Source organism: Cordyceps militaris (assembly GCF_000225605.1).
Source record: "Cordyceps militaris CM01 unplaced genomic scaffold CCM_S00007, whole genome shotgun sequence".
Taxonomy (NCBI): Eukaryota; Fungi; Ascomycota; class Sordariomycetes; order Hypocreales; family Cordycipitaceae; genus Cordyceps; species Cordyceps militaris.
The window spans coordinates 847,706-867,704 of NW_006271975.1; the positions used below are offsets into that span (position 1 = coordinate 847,706).

General features: G+C 55.8%; 7 protein-coding genes across 7 annotated transcripts; 5 read left to right on the forward strand and 2 right to left on the reverse strand.

The window, feature by feature from the left end:
• Nucleotides 1-186: 186 nt before the first annotated feature.
• CCM_08493 (uncharacterized protein) lies at nt 187-1,607 on the reverse strand (the record flags this gene model as incomplete). The annotated part of the gene is made up of 3 exons (XM_006673631.1): nt 187-763; nt 833-1,212; nt 1,317-1,607. 3 exons carry the CDS (start codon nt 1,605-1,607, stop codon nt 187-189), a joined length of 1,248 nt encoding a protein of 415 aa, XP_006673694.1.
• Nucleotides 1,608-2,465: 858 nt separating this feature from the next.
• Nucleotides 2,466-4,594, forward strand: CCM_08494 (amino acid permease, putative; the record flags this gene model as incomplete). Its single annotated transcript, XM_006673632.1, has 6 exons — nt 2,466-2,639; nt 2,768-2,838; nt 2,925-3,121; nt 3,180-3,569; nt 3,700-3,834; nt 3,906-4,594. The coding sequence occupies 6 exons, from the start codon at nt 2,466-2,468 to the stop codon at nt 4,592-4,594; spliced, it is 1,656 nt and encodes a 551-aa protein (XP_006673695.1).
• A 1,634-nt stretch (nt 4,595-6,228) lies between these two features.
• On the forward strand, nt 6,229-7,728 carry CCM_08495 (amino acid transporter; the record flags this gene model as incomplete). Its single annotated transcript, XM_006673633.1, has 3 exons — nt 6,229-6,965; nt 7,024-7,458; nt 7,524-7,728. 3 exons carry the CDS (start codon nt 6,229-6,231, stop codon nt 7,726-7,728), a joined length of 1,377 nt encoding a protein of 458 aa, XP_006673696.1.
• Nucleotides 7,729-8,333: 605 nt separating this feature from the next.
• Nucleotides 8,334-9,661, forward strand: CCM_08496 (peptidyl-prolyl cis-trans isomerase; the record flags this gene model as incomplete). Its single annotated transcript, XM_006673634.1, has 4 exons — nt 8,334-8,567; nt 8,672-8,798; nt 8,889-9,577; nt 9,602-9,661. The coding sequence occupies 4 exons, from the start codon at nt 8,334-8,336 to the stop codon at nt 9,659-9,661; spliced, it is 1,110 nt and encodes a 369-aa protein (XP_006673697.1).
• A 1,213-nt stretch (nt 9,662-10,874) lies between these two features.
• On the forward strand, nt 10,875-12,521 carry CCM_08497 (Mannan endo-1,6-alpha-mannosidase; the record flags this gene model as incomplete). Its single annotated transcript, XM_006673635.1, has 3 exons — nt 10,875-10,953; nt 10,979-11,790; nt 11,880-12,521. The coding sequence occupies 3 exons, from the start codon at nt 10,875-10,877 to the stop codon at nt 12,519-12,521; spliced, it is 1,533 nt and encodes a 510-aa protein (XP_006673698.1).
• Nucleotides 12,522-12,607: 86 nt separating this feature from the next.
• Nucleotides 12,608-13,316, reverse strand: CCM_08498 (deacylase; the record flags this gene model as incomplete). The annotated part of the gene is made up of 5 exons (XM_006673636.1): nt 12,608-12,667; nt 12,728-12,921; nt 12,982-13,024; nt 13,053-13,258; nt 13,310-13,316. The coding sequence occupies 5 exons, from the start codon at nt 13,314-13,316 to the stop codon at nt 12,608-12,610; spliced, it is 510 nt and encodes a 169-aa protein (XP_006673699.1).
• A 931-nt stretch (nt 13,317-14,247) lies between these two features.
• CCM_08499 (CCR4-NOT transcription complex, subunit 3) lies at nt 14,248-16,345 on the forward strand (the record flags this gene model as incomplete). The annotated part of the gene is made up of 3 exons (XM_006673637.1): nt 14,248-14,502; nt 14,616-16,195; nt 16,285-16,345. The coding sequence occupies 3 exons, from the start codon at nt 14,248-14,250 to the stop codon at nt 16,343-16,345; spliced, it is 1,896 nt and encodes a 631-aa protein (XP_006673700.1).
• Nucleotides 16,346-19,999: the final 3,654 nt, after the last annotated feature.

Genomic DNA, 19,999 nt, shown 5'->3' on the forward strand with positions numbered 1-19,999 from the left:
GAGATGTACATGAGGCTCGCATAATGAATTGGCGAGTTTTCTGGGGATGGATTGATCAGTTTGATCAGTTTCCTCCCTGTCGTTTGGGTATTTCCTCCAAATAAAGTATTCTACATGAAATGGGGCCGCGATAAGCAAAAAGTAAAAACAAAAGATATGTTTGTCTCGTGAGACATCGATTCGCGTCTAGCGGTACGTTGTCTCGGTGCTCAGATAGCCAGGCAGGCCGGGGTGCTGTAGACCCCGCGCCTCGCCCTCTTCATATTGCACCGACCAATCGACCGTCTTTTGAATCACCATCGGCTCCTGGGCCGCTCCGTCGGCCGAGCCCGCGCCGTCATCGGAGCGACTCTTGCTCCGCCACGCCGCTTCCTCCCCCGACCGCAGCGACGTGGATCGCGTCACCTCGGTCTCTGACAGCGGCACGGTGCGCGGCGGCGGCGGCGGCGGCTGGCTGGTGCTGCTCACGGCCTTGCTAATCTTGGTCGACAGATTCTTCAACCGGTAGACGTTGTCGCGGGAGCGCGCAGAGCTGCCCCACTCGCCGCCACTGCCGCCAGAGCCCATGTTCTGCACGTTGAGGACCATGCCGGTGTGGAAGCTCCGCAGAAAGGGGATCAGGGCGATGAGCAGGGCGGCGATGAGGGAGTAGCCGAGGGCGACTTGCTGCCAGACGAGGGGCGACATGACCTCGACGGCGGGGTCCGAGCTGTTGGCGTAAGACTGAATGGCGGATGTGTAGATGCCGGTGAAGACGGGGCAGCTACATAGAAAGGTCTTGTCAGTACATTTTTGACACACTGTAGGTTGGTGGGTGCAAGGCTGGACATACAGGAGACGCAAGCCGAGCAGGAGGGTCAACATCCATTTCCGCGCCGCGCGCATCTGCAGCGACCAGACGAGGCCGTAAAACACACAGAGAATGGCCGTCTCGGTGACGGCGTCGAGAATAGCGATGATGACCCAGCGCTGCCCAAGGCCGCTGCAGCGCCGCGGGCCGCTCGAGAGAGAAAGGAGGCTGTGGGTCGCGCAGCGCAGGGTGATGAGCAAGATCGAGGCGAGGGCGGCGGCGGCCAGAGCGCCGCGGATGAGCAGACACACGCGGCGCACCGTCTTCATGGTGGCGGCGAGCAGGCGCTCGGTGGCGAGCAGCACGGCGAGTTTGGCCATGTAGAGGCCGCACATGAAAACGGCTTGTGAGGTGAGGAGGAGCTGTGTGCTGTGTTAGCAAGGGGCGCTTCTTTCGCAAACAAGAACTTCTTATTTTTTTTATAGAAAGAAAAAAATAAGGAGACAAGCAAAGGAGGGCGACGCACAGAGCCGTTCTTGCGTTCGTTGCCAGCCGTCACAGACAGCTTGGACGTGCCCAGACCAGAGGGCATACCGGCAAAGAGCGCGGCGTACTGGGCGACGGCGAGGGCGACGGCGGCCATGGCAGCAAAGTCGTCGCGGCCGAGCATGTGTTTGCGGACGTAGAGGCGCGCGCCGAGCGTCATGGTGACGAAGATGAGACTGAGGAGGGCGGCGATCCAGAGGGCGCCGCGGCGGTCGTCGGGCGCGATGGTGGCAAACGGCGGGAGCTGCTCGACGGCCTGGCGGCGGGCCATGGCGAGCGAGGGGGGCGAGGCCCAGAGGCCGAGCGCTGGGTCTTTGAACTGTAATAGGAAAAAAGCAATGGGAAAGACGCTGGTTAACTGGATGATGAGTCGACGGCCATGAAGAAGGAGAGACGGGACGGGCGGGCGGCGCGTCTGCCAGCAGCCGTTGACCCTATTGAGGTTGGTGGTGGCTTTTGTTGGATGTCGTGGAGAAAGGTGGCAGACGGGACGACGACGGTCACTCCTAGGTACCTGGTAGGGCGAGCTAGCTGGCCTGTTGGGGCTGCGGCCACTCAGAGGGCTTCTGGCGAAAGAAGGAAGGAAGGCTCGAAGAAAGCTAGCCAAATCTACTATTAGTTATCCGGGCAGCGTGAAAGAAGAAGATGTGTCGCCGTTCCATCCGATGTGTTGTGTTGCCAGCTGGGGGCCAAATCAGCAACGGAACCAACCTAGAAGTCGAAAAAAGTTGGCACGCCCGGCTTCTGATCAGCATTGAAGCGAATAGCCTGATGGCGCCAGGTTCACACTGTATTAGGGCAGCAGCGCCACCTGGCGGGGGTCTGAGACGGGTTAAGCCGTAACCAGCCAGCTTGGAGAAGCCATATCCACCTGCATCAGGCTCAATAAGAGGGGGGAAAGGTAAGTCGAGGCTTATTGATTGGCTGTAGCATCAAGGAGGTGGGTGGTGCGCCGTCTCCATAGCGGTAGCCTGCTTTTTGTTTTATTGATAAATAATAATCATATAATTATACCAGTTTAACCAGGCAGGTGCGCACGTTTTCCGTTTCTGCAGGCAAACCAAGAGACGGAAACATCACATCTCTTCCCGAACGCTTTACCAGCCAAACGAAAGCGTGAATGTCGCCAATGGGCACCACGACGCTGTCGGAAAGCCGGAGCAGGATGGGCTCGGCTGTCCAGCGCCGCACGTTTGAAATGATTGACGACGACGAGGACCAGGTGCGCGAGGACCTGGAGAAGTACGGCAACGAGCACGACAGGCGTGACATGGCCCGCATGGGCAAGATCCAAGAGATGAGGGTGAGTTGTTCTCGAAGCTGTCATGAAAATGCAGTGTTTTCTTTTTTTCTTTTTTTCTTTTTTTTTTTTTTTTTTTTTCTATGTTTGGCTCTTTGCTGATGCCAAAGCTTTACGGGCTGGCGTTGTAGAGAAACTTCAAGTCGCTCACCGTGCTGGGCTTTTGCGCCATTCTCATGTGCTCATGGGAGTCACTCCTCAGGTCCGTCATCACCTCACACACGCACGCAACTGAGCTTGTAGCCATCTACACGGCCTGACTCTCTCTCGCTCTCTCGCGCCTCGCAGCACCGCATCGCTCGCCCTCACAAACGGCGGCTCCGCCGGGCTCATCTACACCTGGCTGATGGCCTGGGCCGGCTTCAACGCCGTCTACGCCTCCATGGCCGAGATGGCCTCTGTCGCGCCCACCACTGGCGGGCAGTACCACTGGGTGTCTGAGTTTGCGCCGCCGGGCTACCAGGCCTTTCTCAGCTACGTCGTCGGTAAGCCCGCTTCTCCTCTCCTTCGTTTTAACCCCCGGGTCGTTGACAACGCAAGCAGGCTGGCTCGGCGTCCTCGGCTGGCAGACGCTCGTCACCTCAATCGCCTTCCAGGCCGGCACCGAGATCCAGGGCCTGCTGGCGCTCAACTACGACACGTACGTCTTTGCGCGCTGGCACGGCACCCTCTTCGTCATCGCCATCATCGTCTTCGCCCTCGTCTTCAACACGCTCCTCGCCTCGCGCCTTAACCTGGTCGAGGGCGCCATCCTCGTCGTGCACGTCTTTGGCTTCTTTTGCATGCTGGTGCCGCTGTGGGTGCTCGCTCCGCGCACGCCCAGCCGCGTCGTCTGGACGCAGTTTCACGACGGCGGCTGGAACGACATTGGCTTGTCGACGCTGATTGGCCTGATTACGAGTGTCTTGCCGCTTCTTGGCGCCGATGCATCCGGTATGTCTTTTCTGTTCTTTTTTTCTCGGCCCGCCTGCGACCTTTGTTTCGATATGACTCGGCCATGTTTCGCACGACTCGAGGACGGCGGCGGCATTGTCGTTCACGGCGGTGACTGACGTGAAACAAGTACACATGGCGGAGGAGGTACAGGACGCGGCGCGCACCATCCCGCAGAGCATGATGTGGTCCATCAACCTCAATGGCCTGATGGGCTGGCTCACGGCCATTACTTTTTGCTACTGCATTGGTGACTTGGACCAAGGTGAGCCGATTCTTCCTTGATGCGCTCTCGGCATCTCTTATGCGACTGACTAACCCCTGCGGTGCCGGCAGTGCTGCAAACCAAGACGGGCTACCCGTTTATCCAAGTCATTTTCAACGTGACGCAGTCCTACCCCGCCACCAACTTCCTCACCTCGATCGTCCTGCTCATGGCCACGTTTTCGTGCGTCACCATCATGGCATCGGCCTCGCGGCAAATGTTCGCCTTTGGGCGCGACAAGGGCCTCCCGTGCTCGAGCTGGCTGTCGCAGGTGCACCCGAGGCTTGGCGTGCCCGTCAACGCGGTGCTGTTGTCGACGGCCATCTCCATCCTGCTCTCGCTCATCAACATTGGCAGCACCGTGGCGTTTAGCAGCCTCGTCTCGCTCGGCTCCGGCACGCTCATGGTGTCGTACATTGTCTGCATCGGCTGCTTCATGTGGCGGCGGTGGGCCGGGGAGCCGATGCCGCCGGGCCCGTTCTCGCTCGGGGCGTGGGCGCTGCCCGTCAACATCATCGCCCTCTGCTACCTCGCGCTCGTTTTCATTATTGCGTTCTTCCCGGCGGTCCCGCTGCCCGAGCTGAACGCGGCCGGCATGAACTGGTCATCCCTCATTTTCGCCGTCGTCGTGGTGTGGGCCATTGCCTACTACTTTATATGGAGCCGCCAGGTGTATGAGGGCCCGGTCAAGTTTGTGAAAAAGGCCGACGGCGGTGGCGAGCTGACAAGCCGGAGCGGCCATTTGTCGAGGACCCTGTAACACTAGTATCGAATCAAGAAGAATATTGTGAGATGTGACTTCACTCTAGACGATACAATCTTGCGTGACTGGCGAAGCCCCCCTCCCGTGCCCCGTACGGCTATCCGCGCAATGCGGCAATGGCCGCCGACGCCTGTGGCGTTGTTTCGGCCCGCCACCGCGCGATCCCCCTGGCTTGCCGTTGAGAAGGGACTTGGGGAGCCCGCTTTGGCCAAGATTCCCCCAGGCCAGGGCTCTTTGTCTCCAGCAGACATTATTTAAAAAGCATACATGCACAATCTCGTGTCAACAACTCATGGCATGATGGCGCAGGGGCGCATGAAGTGGCAAGCGAGGGAGGGATGGGCTCCCGCAGGTTTATCAATGCAACGGCGGCTGAAGAAGAAGAAGAAAAGAAAAAGAAAGGAATAGATTACCCACAGCCACGCACACAGCCCTTTTTTTTTTCCGTCGCAGAATCGAAACAGGCAGGCAGGCATGACTTTGGGTTTCTGAGTTTATGCTCTGCCAAGGCGGCCGGTTTGGGACGAACAGGTTAGTTTAGTACGGATAGTGGCAACACTCATTAGCCAGCAAGCCAGTAATAAGATGTAAATGAAATGCAGGCAGAATTTAAATGAAAATCGACAGCCAAGTACAAATTAGGTACGAGAAGAAAAAAAACTTTGCTTCATCCCACCATGCAGGTTTAGGTCTGGCGCCGCCAGCTGGCTGTACCCCGCTCTGCTGAAGAAATTGGAAAGGGAAAAAAAAATAAAAATAAAAAAAGGTCCAGACGACGGTTCGTGGTGGACGGACATGGGGTCAAACCAGCACTATCGAGGCAACTACTGGTAGCCTTTTTTTTTTGCCAACATGCCCTCCGATGTATCTCCCGGAACAAGGGAAAGCATTTAACCCTAGTTATCAAGGTCAAGACTGCAGAAAGCCTCCCCGCTAGAAAGGCGGGACGGGGCCAAGGTGGTCGCATGTTGCTGTCCATCCCACACGGCGATGCTTGCCCATTCGATAAGACAAGGCCGTCGACGAGGCGGTGGAGAGCGATTTTACGACGGAAAGCCCCCCTCTATTATTAACATGCATGCCCCGTCGTATCCTCTTCTCTACTAGTATCCTTCTCTAGTATGTGGTTAGAGTATCCGTTCGGCATGGGGCCCCATCGCCAATCTTTTGGTGGTGGTGGACTTGGAGGGGAGGAAACCGAGAAGACGGCAACTTGTCGGAGAATGGTTACATTGACATTGACATGGGGGTTTCTACATAAAACGTGGCCGTCGAGGGAAATTTTGTCCCCATTTCATGATTGAATAGTTTCTGTGCCAAGCGTTTTTACCCCCAGGGTTTTCTATTCTTCTCAACTAGTTATCAGTACTTGCCGTCGTCTGTTGTCGAGTCTCCTCCCCCCCCTGGTCGAGAAACCTTGGTTGTGTCTCTCTTTTTAAGCTCGCCTCCGCACTTATTCTTCCTCGTCCAGGTCCTTGTTTTTTTTTCTTCTTCAGCGTGCAATCTGAGACATTGGTAGATTCCTTCTAGAAGGGGGGCCAACACACACAGTTCTCCCAAATCCTCACCGACCCAACACACACTGCCAATTTCTTGCGCTGGTCTCCCTGCCCGCTCGCCCGCCTCCCATCATGACCGTTGCCGAAAAGAAATCCGGCCACGGGCACAACACCACGCTCTCAGATGACTACCACTCGAGCAGCGGCAGCGGTGCCGACGAGGGCAGCGCGGCGCACGACGTCTTTGGCGCCGAGGAGCACCACGACATCAAGTACAAGCGGCTCTCGTGGCAGCTCGTCGCCATCCTCATGATTGCCGAGATTGTGTCCAACGGCATGCTCTCGCTGCCGTCGGCGTTTGCCGTCGTCGGCATGGTGCCCGGCATCATCATTGTCGCCTTTCTCGGCATCTTTGCCACCTACACCTCGTGGCTGCTCGTCCAGTTCAAGCTGCGCCACCCCGAGGTGCACACCATGGCCGACGCCGGCTACATCATGTTTGGGCCCGTCGGCCGCGAGATCATGGCCTTTGGCACCTTTGCCTTTGCCATCTTCGCCACCGGCAGTCAGCTCCTCGCCGGCCAGATTGCGCTGGCCACGCTGAGCGACAGCAAACTGTGCAACCTCGTTTACACGGCCATCTTTACCGTCGCCTCGCTCGCCGTCTCGCTGCCGCGCACGTTTCACGGACTGGGATACGTCTCCATTCTGAGCGTGCTGAGTATCCTGATGGCTGGCTTGGTCGCCATGGGGGCTGCTGGCAAGGAGCCCGTCATTGGTCGCTCCGTCGAGGTGGTCGTGACGTCCGACTTTTACGCTGCCTTTGCCTCGATTACGAACCCCGTCTTTTCCTTCGCTGGCCACTTCATGTACGAGTCCAACGAAGCTTGGTCGCCAATATGTACTGTACTCGGCTAACTTTCTCAGGTTCTTTGTCCTCATCTCCGAAATGAAGGAACCCAAGCACGCCATGCGCTCGGCGTACTGCCTCCAGACTTTTACCACCATTTACTACATCATCTTCGCCGCCGTCACATACGGCTACCTCGGAAGCAAAGTCTTATCCCCGTCGTTTTCCTCCTTGTCGCCGTACTGGGCCAAGGTCTCGTACGGTATCGCCATCCCGAACCTGCTGCTTGCGGCCGCCCTCTACGCCCACACGGCTGCCAAGGTCATTTTTGTGCGCCTGTTCCGCAAGTCCGACCACCTGCACAGCCATACCGTTCTCGGATGGGGCGTATGGATTGTTCTAGTTGTATTTTGCAACATTTTGGCTTTCCTCCTTGCCACGGGCGTACCCATCTTTAACTACCTTGTCGGGCTTGCTGCGTCGCTGTTTGCCGCTTGGTTTACCTATGGCGTGTAAGTGCCTCTTTCTCTCGTCGCCGCACACTCTCATGTCAGCTAATAATGTGATTGTGTGATAGCGCCGGCATGTTTTGGCTGCACGATTCGTTTCACGACGGTGCTGGTTTCCTGGAATGGCGTCGGCAATGGGGTCAGTTTCTGCTCTGCGCATTTACCGTTTTGGCCGGTGCCTTCATCTGCGTCGCTGGTCTGTATGTCACTATTCGACAGCTTATCGATGCCTATGCCCATGGCCTGGTTGCAAAGCCGTTTTCTTGTTCTTAGGCGAATGTCCTCATCTCGAAAGGACATGGAAAAAGGAGGATTCCCAATGCGGAAGCTGTACATATACTAGCGTGGTCGATACTTGTTCTCCCTGTATATATGATCAGGAGCACACTGCACAACGTATGAATAAAGGCGTACGTATCACATAAGCGTTGGCGAAACAATTGATTAATTTCACGTGCATGGCTGCCGCGAGGCTGCGGGTCGAAACTTCGTCTACCTTCCACATTGTTCTTGCCTGCCTACAGGGCTACGCCCCACCAGCAAACACAGAGTCTGGCAATCTGCGTGGCTGCCTTTTACGCTTTATTGCGTTGCCTAGAAACGTAACTTAATCTTTTACACTCTTCCAAGTCTACTTTTTAGCTCGTCAATCTCACCAGCCCTACTTCTCCATCGTTCCATAAAATTGTCGTCTGAAACGACCACTCAGATCGGCCGCACAGCCGTTCAAGATTCCGAGTACGATATCTCGTAACGCACCCCGCTCGACCCCGCGCTACGCGTAGACTGGGAAAGCTTTCCAGCTTCATTTTCTGAACCTCGACGCGCCACCAACGTCCTCTCGCTGCCTTTCCAATCCCTCGCAAACCACTTCAATCATGGCGTCTGCGTCTGCTGACAAGGCCATCCGGCCTCGTGTCTTCTTCGACATCTCCATTGGTGGCAAGCCCGCCGGCCGCGTCGCCATGGAACTTTACTCGGACCTCGTGCCCAAGACCGCTGAAAACTTCCGCGCCCTCTGCACCGGCGAAAAGGGCACAGGCAAGTCGGGCAAACCCCTTCACTACAAGGGCTCCGTCTTCCACCGTGTCATTAAGCAATTTATGATCCAGGTAAGCTTCTACGCCAGCCACACTTTTGGCCGCAAACGGCGCCTGCGCCAGTGAGCCCCGCGGCCTCGGCATCGTTGCTAACGAAGCATGTTTGTCTGCTTTAGGGAGGTGATTTCACCGAAGGCAACGGTACCGGTGGCGAATCCATCTACGGCGCCAAATTCGACGATGAGGCTTTCCCCGAGAAGCATGATCGTCCCTTTCTCCTGTCCATGGCCAACTCTGGTCCCAGTAAGCACCCGACCCGTCCAACCAACACAACACAACACAGCACAAGAACAGACAGAAAAAAATGATGCAACTTCTAACCACGTACCACAGACACAAACGGCTCCCAGTTCTTCATCACAACTGTCCCCACACCCCACCTCGACAACAAGCACGTCGTTTTCGGCGAGGTTCTGAGCGGCAAGTCTCTCATCCGCCAGATTGAGAACCTGCGCACCTCTGCCGGTGACAAGCCCGAAAAGGAGACCATCATTGCAGATTGCGGCGAGCTCACCGGCGATGCGGCCCTGAACGCCGATGTCAAGAAGCCCGACGCCACCGGCGACCCATACGAGGACTTCCCCGACGACTTCCCTGCCGAGCAGCAGCCGCTGCCCGCCGCCAAGATTCTCGAGGTCGCGACCGCGTGCAAGGACTTTGGCAACAAGGCCTTCAAGGCCGGCGACTTGCATCTCGGCCTCGAAAAGTACGAAAAGGGCCTGCGGTACCTCAATGAGGACCCGGACCTCGACGACGCGCCCGCCACCACGAAGCCGGCTCTCGATGCCCTCCGCTTCTCGCTCAACAATAACAGCGCATTGCTGAACATGAAGCTCCGGAGCTGGGCCGAGTGCGTGCGCAGCGCGTCGGCTGCCCTCGCCGTGGCGGGGGATGCTAAGGACGCGGATCGCGCCAAGGCCCTTTTCCGCCGCGGCGTTGCCCACGTCAACCTCAAGGACGAGGAGGCAGCTGTCCGGGACCTAGAGGAGGCGCACACGCTGGCCCCTGGTGATGGTTTGATTGTGAGTGAGCTGAGTTCGGTCAAGACCAAGGCGTTGGCGCGCGCGGCCAAGGAAAAGGCGGCGTATAAGAAGTTTTTCCAATAGAAGATTGGACAGCATGTATGATTGCAAGAGGCTCTCGTGTGGGAACTACATCAGAATTACAGAAGCAAAAAAAGAGAAAATGTATGTCCTTTTTTAAACTGTTGCACAACGTGTCACGATGCCTGTTGGTTGGCGGAAAGCATAAGCTCTTGCGCGCCACCGATTGGGCTGTTGAACGTTTTACCAATGTACCAATCAATGTAGCTTCGTTTGAAACGCACGGGCTTGTTTGGGACGGCCCGGAACTTAATCGAATGCCGACGACGAGGTAAAAATGCCAAAGCTGACAACAAGCTTTGCAAAAGCTTTTCTGGGACAATGTTAACCAGTCACGGTGCAGCATGTATTACAACCGGATCGAACCCCAGCTTTTTTGCATCTTGATGTCACTGCACTGGCCCAGACAGGCTCAATTAATTCACTGCCTCGGTGTCGGTAACATTGATAGTATAAAATGACCTTGTATTCATAAAGTGCTTGACTTGAAACCCCCCATTTTCGTACCGTTTTGTTCGTAGCAGCAGGCCTTCGCGCATCGGCTATTGTCCCTCCTCCTCCAGTCGACAACGCAGCCCGATTCTTTCATGATGACCAAGTTGCCGACTTTCCCAGTCCTAATCAACGCATTGTTCCAGTAACTCGCCTGCCAAGGAGCGTGGCCGCAGCCAATGTTGGCGATGCAGACAGCCAATAACATCATCCTACAGGACCATGTGGAGCGCAAGAGCCGTGAAGCCCTACCTATATAGATCACGCCCCCCCTCTCGAACCCTTGCCCGCATTCTGCCTTGGCTGGCACCTCGCTACCAGTGAATCTATCACGGGTCAAGTTATCCCCCATGTCGGAGAACTCTTGACAGGGGGGGGGGAGGGTTCATCATGACCTCCCCGGGGGAAAGCTGTGGCAGCCGGGGGTACCCTGCATGGGCAAAAAGTTCGCGCGGGGGGCCGTGGTAAGATGTTATATCAATCGTCTCCCCGAGTTGGTGAAAAAAAGTCCCGCCAGGTTTTATGAAACCAGTTTCCGTGTTGAATCGTATTTCGCCATGTTCTGCAGTCGCTGCGAAAAGACCATCGCTTCCTGTACGACGCGACCATGAGAACGGACCGTGCAACAGGCCGCGCAACCAATACCTGGCTCGTTTGCGCAAGCAAAAGGAGGCAGCTCGTCCAAAACAAACGTAAACACGAGTGAACTGTTCTTTCGCTTGCGATGCGCGCCATTGCTGCGCTCCTCGTGGCGGCGCCCATATCTGCGGCCATTGATGCGTATTACAAGATTGACACGCCCGGTGAGTCCATCATAACCCGTCGCAGAGCTCGTCGCTTACAAAACTGCAGATGAAATTCGCCAGAGCGCGACAACACTTGCATACGACCTCATGACCTTTTACAAGGGCAACCAGTCCGGGCAGATCCCCGGCATGCTGCCCGGCCCGCCCGCCAGCGGCACCGGGGACTACTACTGGTGGGAGGGCGGCGCTCTGATGGGCACCTACGTTGACTATTTCCATCTCACCGGGGACGCCAGCTACAACAAAGTCGTCACGCAGGGCCTGCTGTTCCAGGTCGGCGAGAATGAGGACTACCAGCCGCGCAACCAGACGATTGGCCTGGGGAATGACGACCAGGGCTTCTGGGGCATGGCGGCCATGCGCGCGGCCGAGACGCGCTTCCCCAACCCGCCGCCGAATGAGCCGCAGTGGCTGGCGCTGGCACAGGCCGTGTGGAATACCCAGGCTGAGCCGAGCCGGTGGGATGAAGCGTGTGGGGGAGGGCTGCGCTGGCAGCGGCAGTTTTTCAACAATGGGTACAGTTACAAGAACGGTACAGCCCCTGTTTGTGCTTCATGTTTTGTGGCATGCATACTGATGCGGGCAGCAGCAATTGCGAATGGCGTCTTCTTTAACCTCGGCGCTCATTTGGCGCGGTATACGAGCAACGACACGTATGCGCAGCGCGCAGAGCAGACGTGGGACTGGCTCTGGAACGTGGGCTATATTGACAATGAGAACTGGCACGTGTACGACGGCGGCCACGTCGAGCACAACTGCACGGATATTAACCGTCTCGAGGTGTCGTACAATCCAGCGCTGCTGATTGAGGGTTCAGCGTTCCTGTACAACTATGTAAGTCGAGTTGGGCTGTTGTGAAGGGCGATGCTGCCTCTCAGAGCCCAGTGACACACACTCACAACAAACTGATTTTGCATCTTTAGACGAATGGAGATGAGAAGTGGAAGTACCGCATCAACACCATGCTCGCCTCGTATCTCAAGGAATTCTTCCGCGACAACGTCATCTTCGAGACGGACTGCGAGACGCGCGAGCCGCCCTGCACCACCGACATGCTATCCTTTAAAGGTTACTGCCTGCGTTGGCTCGCCGTCGTCACGCAGCTCGCCCCCTTTACACGCGACGCCATCATGCCCGTGCTGGAGGCCTCGGCGCGCGCCGCCGTGCGCCAGTGCACGGGGCCACCTACCGGTCGTCGCTGCGGCTTCTACTGGACCAAAGGCGGCGTATTTGTCGATCCCGGAATAGACAACACGACTGGTGCGGGCGAGGCCATGGACGTGCTGGCGGCGGTGGCGAGCCTGCTCATTGATGAAGTGGAGGCGCCGGTCCGAGCGGACACGGGCACGTCAATCGGTAACCCCAACGCGGGCTTGCCGGACGCGGTGGGCGGGATGAGGAGGGGGATCACAGCGGCGGATCGGTTCGGTGCGGGCGTGGTGACGGTGTTGTATGTGATGGGGCCTGCTCTGTTGTTGGTTTGGATCTGCTTGGATGAGACGCAGGGGGTGAAGAAGGCGAAGGATGTGGAAGGACAGGAAGTCAGCAGCAGCCAAGCTCCGTAGTCGCCCTGATCTATACCCAGGATATATGAAATTCTAATGATACCCAGGCCGATGTCTGAATGCTATGCCTTTGTGAGATTCGTCTATCACTCCTTTTTACCGTTCTCTTGCGCGGCCTTGCCGCCGACATTGAGTTCCAGGGTGACCTGCGACCTTGTTAGCCGTGCCGCCGTAAAGAGAGGCTGGGCAGCGAGTCTCGAACATACCGGTCCATCATTAACCAGGGCAACTTCCATCATGGCTTGAAATACGCCGTCCTTGACACGGTCTGCTTGGTAGCCAGCTTGTACCTTTTCGACAAAGTACTGATAGAGGCGCCGGGCTTCTTCCGGGTTGGCCGCGCCGTGGAAGTCGGGCTTCGTGCCCTTTGTCGTCTTAGCCAAGAGAGTAAATTGCGATACTAATTAAAGTCTCCACATTAGCAACCTATCATCCTTACAATGAGGAATGGATGTCATACCGCACAGCACCTCGCCGCTGATGTCCGTTACATTCTTCTTCCACTATACCAGCAAGTTAGCGTGTAAGGACACCGGAAACGAGCCGCAGTATACGTGCCCTGCCGCCGGCCTCGTCGTCCCACAGCTTCATGCGCAGGACCTTGTTTGCCATGGACTCCATCTCCTTTTCGGTATCACCCGGGGCCACGGCCGCAAAGACGAGGACGCCACGGCCAATGGACGAGACCAACTCTTTCTCGACGGTGACGGAACCCGACAAAACGCGCTGCAATATAGCTGCGGTGAAACGTTAGAGTGATGGCCGGGTTTGACTGCAGCTGGCCGCACCTTTCATTGCGTTGAGGATGGGACCTTTCGTGCAACGGTGATGGAGGTACTAGTTACAACGCCGCCAAGTGAACGGTACGAAATATCGATGCGCAAAATTGAGTTGGAACAAATCGCGCACTCGACACCGATGAAACGAGATGCAGGCCCAAACACGGAGCGTCTAGCATGACGGATGTAAATGCAATGAAATGCGTTGACGGCGTACAAGCTCGGCCTAGCTTCTGGGAGCTTCTACAACGGTGGTTTGTAGGCTTAGGCTGTAATTTGTAGCACACGCACCAATCCTGTGGGAGGTGGAGGCGCCAATGTTGTTGGTGTGGCTGGTCATGTGAGCTGGCTCGTACAGTGCTAACAAGTACCAAGTACCAACCGCCGAAAGCAGCGGCTAGTGATAAAAGTTCGAGCTCTCAATTCACCACAACAAAGTAAAATGGCCATTTCTCAACATCAAACGGCAATAGGGCTTCCTTCCACGGTGATTCCGTCTTTTCATTACGCATCTTGTAGTTGTTCACCTCCGCGGGTCGCCCCGGCGCATCGTGACTGCATTCTTGCCGTCGTCAAGGTACAACACTGCGCTAGTCCTGTTGCAGCCTGGTACATGCTCAGACCTTGCCATCACAACTCCATCTCACAATCTCTCCATCGCCGCCGACCGTCAGCCTAACGTATCATTCCTACAGCTATTCATTGGTCCAACAATCATCGGCTGCTACGCTCATCGTGCTGCGCACACTACTGCGGGCCATCATCATAGTAACGCGACGTGTGACAACCCCTCGCTTACCCGCCCGACAGGCCCTTTCACACACGTGTTGTGCCCGAGCATCTTCATTCCCGCATCCCTTGCCCTGGAGGCACTTCATTAACTACCGATCACCCGTCCCGTACCGAATACCGATCCTACCGCGTCGCTGCGCATCAGTCTATTCGCGATGGCGGCCCGAAAATTGCAACAGGAAGTCGACAAGTGCTTCAAAAAGGTGGCTGAAGGTGTCGCTGAGTTCGAGTCCATCTATGACAAGATCGAGCTATCGAATAACCCGGCACAAAAAGAGAAGCTGGAGGACAACTTGAAGCGTGAAATCAAGAAGCTGCAGCGTCTTCGCGATCAGATCAAGACATGGGCTGCCAGCAACGACATCAAGGACAAGGCCCCGTTGCTGGATCACCGCAAATTGATAGAAACCGTGTGTTGCCCATTACCCCCTGCTTGACCCAGCGAGTGCCTCTGTACTGTGGACAAGCAAGCATCATGGCCAACGCGAACGAGAAGAAATAACTGACGTTTTCTGCTCTCTAGCAAATGGAAAAATTCAAAGCGGTAGAAAAGGCAATGAAGACGAAAGCCTACTCCAAAGAAGGGTTATCAGCGGCAGCGAAACTAGATCCGAAGGAGCAAGCCAAACTCGAAGCGGGCGAGTTTCTAAGTAGCATGGTCGAGGAGCTCGAACAACAGATCGAGACGCTAGAGGCCGAGAGCGAGCAAATACAAGCGACCATGAAGAAGGGCAAGAGCCAGACAGCCAAGGCGGAGCGCATCGCAGAGATTGAGCGCATAATAGAACGGCACAAGTGGCATCAGGGCAAGCTGGAGCTCATCCGACGGTCTCTGGAAAACGGCGGTGTTGAGACGGAGCAAGTCAACGAACTCGAGGAGAGCATCCGCTACTACGTGTCCGATGGCGTGAATGAGGACTTTATGGAGGACGACGAAATGTACGACGAGCTAAATCTTGAGGACGACGAAGGCATCTTTGGCATGGGCGCAGATGGCGAGAGAGGGTCGTCGCAAGACACCCAATCCGTGCAACAGGACGACCCTGAACCGATACCCGAACCCGCCGCGCCAAAGCCCCCGCGAAAAGTGGCAAAAGAGAACGAACCAGTATCCACGCGGAAAGGGTCCTCACAGACGAAATCACCCTTACCAGCGCTTGCCACACTGCACACGCCATTGTCAACCATCAGCAATGGTTCGACTCCTAGCATGAAGCCCGCGACGATACCGACAAGAGCACCTGGCGAGACATTAAAGTACGCCTCCGCCGCGGCGGCTGCTGCGGCAAGCGACAAGGCCAACGTGGGGATATCACCACTACCTCCACCCCCTGGTAGTGCTGGCATTTCGCTTGCTTCCGGTCCCTCGGTAACCAACTCGCCAGCTACCGCTGCCGCCCAACCCGCGCGGCAAACGCCGATACAAGCACCAGCGACGGTTGCCGTCCCGTCCGCCGAGGAGCCGTCCCCTGAGGCTGTCCTCGCGCCGATTGCGCCAGCATCCACGTCCAACCGCGGGCCTAAGAAGTCAAAGGTGGTCGGCAAGCAACCCGCCGTGGCTGCCGAGGCCAAGGAAGTGCCGCCGGCGACCAACGGCGCGACGCTTAACGGCGCCAAGTCCAAGGGGCTAGCGCACGTTCCCGAGGAGGAGAGTATATATCACCTCCCGGCATCGCTGCAGGACCTAGTCGAGTCGTACGAGACGGCAAAGAAACACCCGCCGTCGCAGTCAGCGCCGTCGACGCAAAGGCTCATGGAAGCCAGCCACGCCAACTGCCCTGACCAGCTCGATGCCGACGTACCGCGCACGTATTTCCCAGAGAATCCCGTGCCGCAGGGCGGGTCAAGCTTCCCGCGCACACCACTGGCCATCTTTGAGGACCCACGACTCTACCAGCGCATCGACCCCGACACGCTGTTTTATGTATTTTACTACAAGCAGGGCTCCGCGCAGCAGTATCTTGCAGCTAAAGCACTCAAGGACCAAAGCTGGCGCTTTCACAAGCAATATCAGACCTGGTTTCAACGACATGAAGAGCCCAAGAGCATCACTGAAGAGTACGAGCAAGGAACATATAGGTTCTTTGACTACGAAAGCACATGGTAGGTGATCAAGGGGAGTGATGTTGGTGGGGAGGTTTTAGTATTTGCAAGAAGAACGGACTGGCTGACACAGAAGAGGCAAATTGTAGGATGAATCGTCGCAAGGCCGACTTCAAGTTTGCCTACAAATTTCTCGAAGACGAAGTCTAGGTAATGAGGACAGGAGAGATGTTGAGGGCGGGTCGTAGCTTTGGAGAGGAAGGGAAAGGCGGAAGAGGTACTGTACATTGTTCAAGGGAAATGGTATATGGGCGTTTTTCGTTTTTTGCGGACAACATTAGGAAAGCTGCTCAGTTCCCGCGTCAAAGCTGGACTTTTTATCGGTGCATTTTTGCTTCTCCTCCTTGCGCTAACTCGGGAGAAATCAGGGCCAGGGTTTTTCTTTTTTTACAATGTTTGTATGTCCGGACAGGTCTAATGTCCCCGGTTGCAGAGGCTCGCTGGAGGAGGAAGTGGGAGCGAGCTTCGGTGGTATTGTTTTTGGTTGTTAATATATTTCTCTTGCTGTGTTTATTCACCACTCGCAGGATGTGTATCCGTTGCGCTTCCTGTTCAATGGATGGTAGCGTTTGGCAGCGAAATATTTGCTTCGTTCTCTCTTGTTCAGTGACTGTAGTGGCACGAGAAGACAAAAGTCTGGGATAAGGGAAGGATGTGGGAGCGAGGTTCAACCAAATACTCGCGGCTGACGGTGGGAGTACTGGCACATGTTGGACCAGAGGAACCACAGAAATGCAGCTCGCCCTGTTTATCTCCCTCGGCGAGGGGATCATCGGGGATCAAGGCGACAATGCACTCGCAGGCGTAATACGACGCAGACGAATGGCCATAAGAGGAAGCTGTGTGGGAGAAAGTCAAGCAGCACCACGCATCCAAAAATACCGCGCGACGCCTTTTGGGGGCTAGGAAGAGGGGGGGCGCGAACCTAGCCCAGCCCGAGCAAGCGCTCAGCTTCATCACCGACCTTGGAACAATGACCGAGGAGCGGGCAGGCAGGCAGGCATACTCCAGCTTACCAGCAGCTAAAGCAGTTTTTGTTCTGGTAGCGATGATCATTCGGGCTGCATCATTCAATTCACTCATACCGCCGCTTGGGAAGAGGGGGCGGGAGGAGGAGGATCACACCGGGAACAGGAGCCAGCCCGCAGGAGCGACGAAAAACGCCAAGGCTTCTGGAAGGTGTGTCGAAGGGGGGCCTCGATTTTTTTGGCTTGTTGATTGGGGCATGGGGGAGCTCCAGACTGGGTTTAGGCAACGATGGACGAAGGAAGGTGAGCATGCAGCCTCCGATATGTGCGCATGAAGAGGGGGGACTTGTTGGATGGGTGTGGAAGGGGTGTGTGTATGTGTGTGTGTGATGCTGTAGGGGTGTTTGCTGGCAGGGAGGCGTGAGGATTGAATAAGATGCTGGCTGGCTCCGTTCCGTTGTGGTTACGTGGTTTGTCTGGTCCGGTATGTACTTGAGGCTGGGAGCTCTGCTGTGCCTGGATTTGATGCGATATTTTCAGTGCATACATGTATTGTGTGCACATTGCCGCCCCATGAAAGCGATTGACCAGTATCGGCTTAACAGGTTCCCCCCCCCCTGCGATTGGAAATGTAAAAAACCTCTGTGGCTTGGTGCCGAGCGAGCGCTTCCCCATCTGAATCAAGTTAGAGGGCAGGGCGTAGGTACATAGGAAGGGAAATGTGACGTCGGCTACCGTGTGGGAGGGTCGGCGCCGATAGTCGAGACGTCGGGATGGGGGCCCGTTTGCATGGGAAATTTGGGGTGACGAGACGAAAGTGATGAGCAAAATAGACGGCATGAACTAGGGTTATTAATTACTGGCACGCAGGGACTTGCAGAAACTTTTTTGTTCAACAACGCGGGTTGATTGCCGGCTTGCCTGCAAAACGCCTGGGCCAGAGGGGGCCAACGTTTCTTGTCCGGTAGAGACAATCAATCCCTCGACTTTTCCTATCCTGCAAGTTGCAACAAAATGCAACTGCAACTGCAACAAGATGACAATCAGCGGGCTTCTACTAAGAACAGGGAGGGGCCTACCAATGTGCGAATGCCGCAGAGCAGATGCAAATTGCGACGTTTTTTTCTCCAAACGTCGGCCGGGGGGGGATCAAAAACTGCAACTATTACGGGGGAGCAAAAAGCCGATTTTGGCAGCTGCGGGATTTTTAGAGTTTAGAGTGCGGTTTGTCTCGTGTTAAATTATAATATTGCTCTTCTTGTTTGTCTCAGCGGTGCAGACACGGGTTGGCGGTGAACCTCGAGCGGCGCTTCTTTTTTGTTTTACCTTGTCTGCCGTTGCATGCATGACCTCCATAGGACGAAGAAGCACGTACCAGCATGTACGTAGATTGATGACACACATGCCATCCCGTTGAACAAGCAAGCGCGTGGGGAGGGCAGCAGCGCCATCGGGGGCTCCGAAGGCGATATGGGGTGGGAAATAGGGACTTGGGTGATTGTCTCTTGTCACAGACATTTGTTGCAAAGGGCAGGGTATTGGGGATATGGACAGGGGCCTCAACGGCTCTCTATTCCGGATCCATATCCCGTCAGGTGACGACGAGTGTTGATTGGGGATGGTTGTGGTGGTGGTGGTGGTGGTGACTGAATAAACCACTGTTGGTAATGCCATTATCCTCCTGTTTCTCATCGTCCTTGGATATGAACATTTTTGCCTCTATGGGTGTATGCTTACTTTGTATAATTGTTGTTTGGTTGTATTTCCATCTTTCCATTTTACTTCAGTTTCCTCTCCCACATGTGATGGTGATGGTGGTGTGCCAATGCAGGTCGTGGCCTAGCTGGGGTGGAAGGGTCATGGTGCTCGAAGGCTGCATGGAAGCTTTCGACGCCACAGAGGACAACAAAGAGACGGGTGGCTTGATGGCTTGATGGCTTGATGGCTTGATGAGGGGGGGACGGACAGTGGACAGTGCCAGCGCGAGCACCTCGTCCTTCTCGCTGCGCCCACCAAGTCTGCGGTAGGCGCATCGCCAGGCACTCTTGCTCTGGTACGTTAGAGGTAGCTCTGGCAGGGGCCCATGCGGCTCGAATGCTGGCCGCATCTCTTGCAGGCACGGGGGTGGGTTCGCTGCAGACCAGCCAGGCGGAGCGCAACTAGTTGAAAGTGTCTAGGATAGTTGGATAGGTACAAATTAGATAGTAGGTAGGTATTCACCTGGTATTGTTAGCGAGGGCGGCAAAGCAAGGGCCGGTTCTCATCTGGAACAGAATTACGCGGACGGGCTTGGGTGTCTAGGATTATAGCCCATTGCTCCCACTGCCGTCGAATAGGCGAGCCCGACGACTTATCACGAATTGGCCCGGTACCGCAATCACAACCCGTCGTCGCAGTATCGCAGCATCACTAATTTGTACAAGGGCACAGAAACTGCGTTGCCGAAAAAGCTTAACCCGCTTGTGCCATCGGCTTGGACATGACTTGTGCCCTGATGGACGATTTGTCGGCGCTCGCCCCAGAACGCCAAAACCGCGACCAACGTCACCCCCCCCCCCATCATCATCATCAGCCCCGAGAAGAGTCAAACTCATCGGTAAAAAGGAATAGACTAGCGCATGTTCTGGTATGCATATGCAGTGCCCCACAAAACAGCTTTTGGGAGTTTCGTATCACGCCGTCTATTTCCGAGTTTGCCATAACTTTTGGCTACCTACTTGACTACCTAATAGTATGTACCAAAGTAAGTCAATGACAGCGAACCATTCTTTGGGGGCGCAGTCAATTTGGGGGTGGGCGCTGATAGCTCATCAGACAAGAACCACTATGCCTCCGT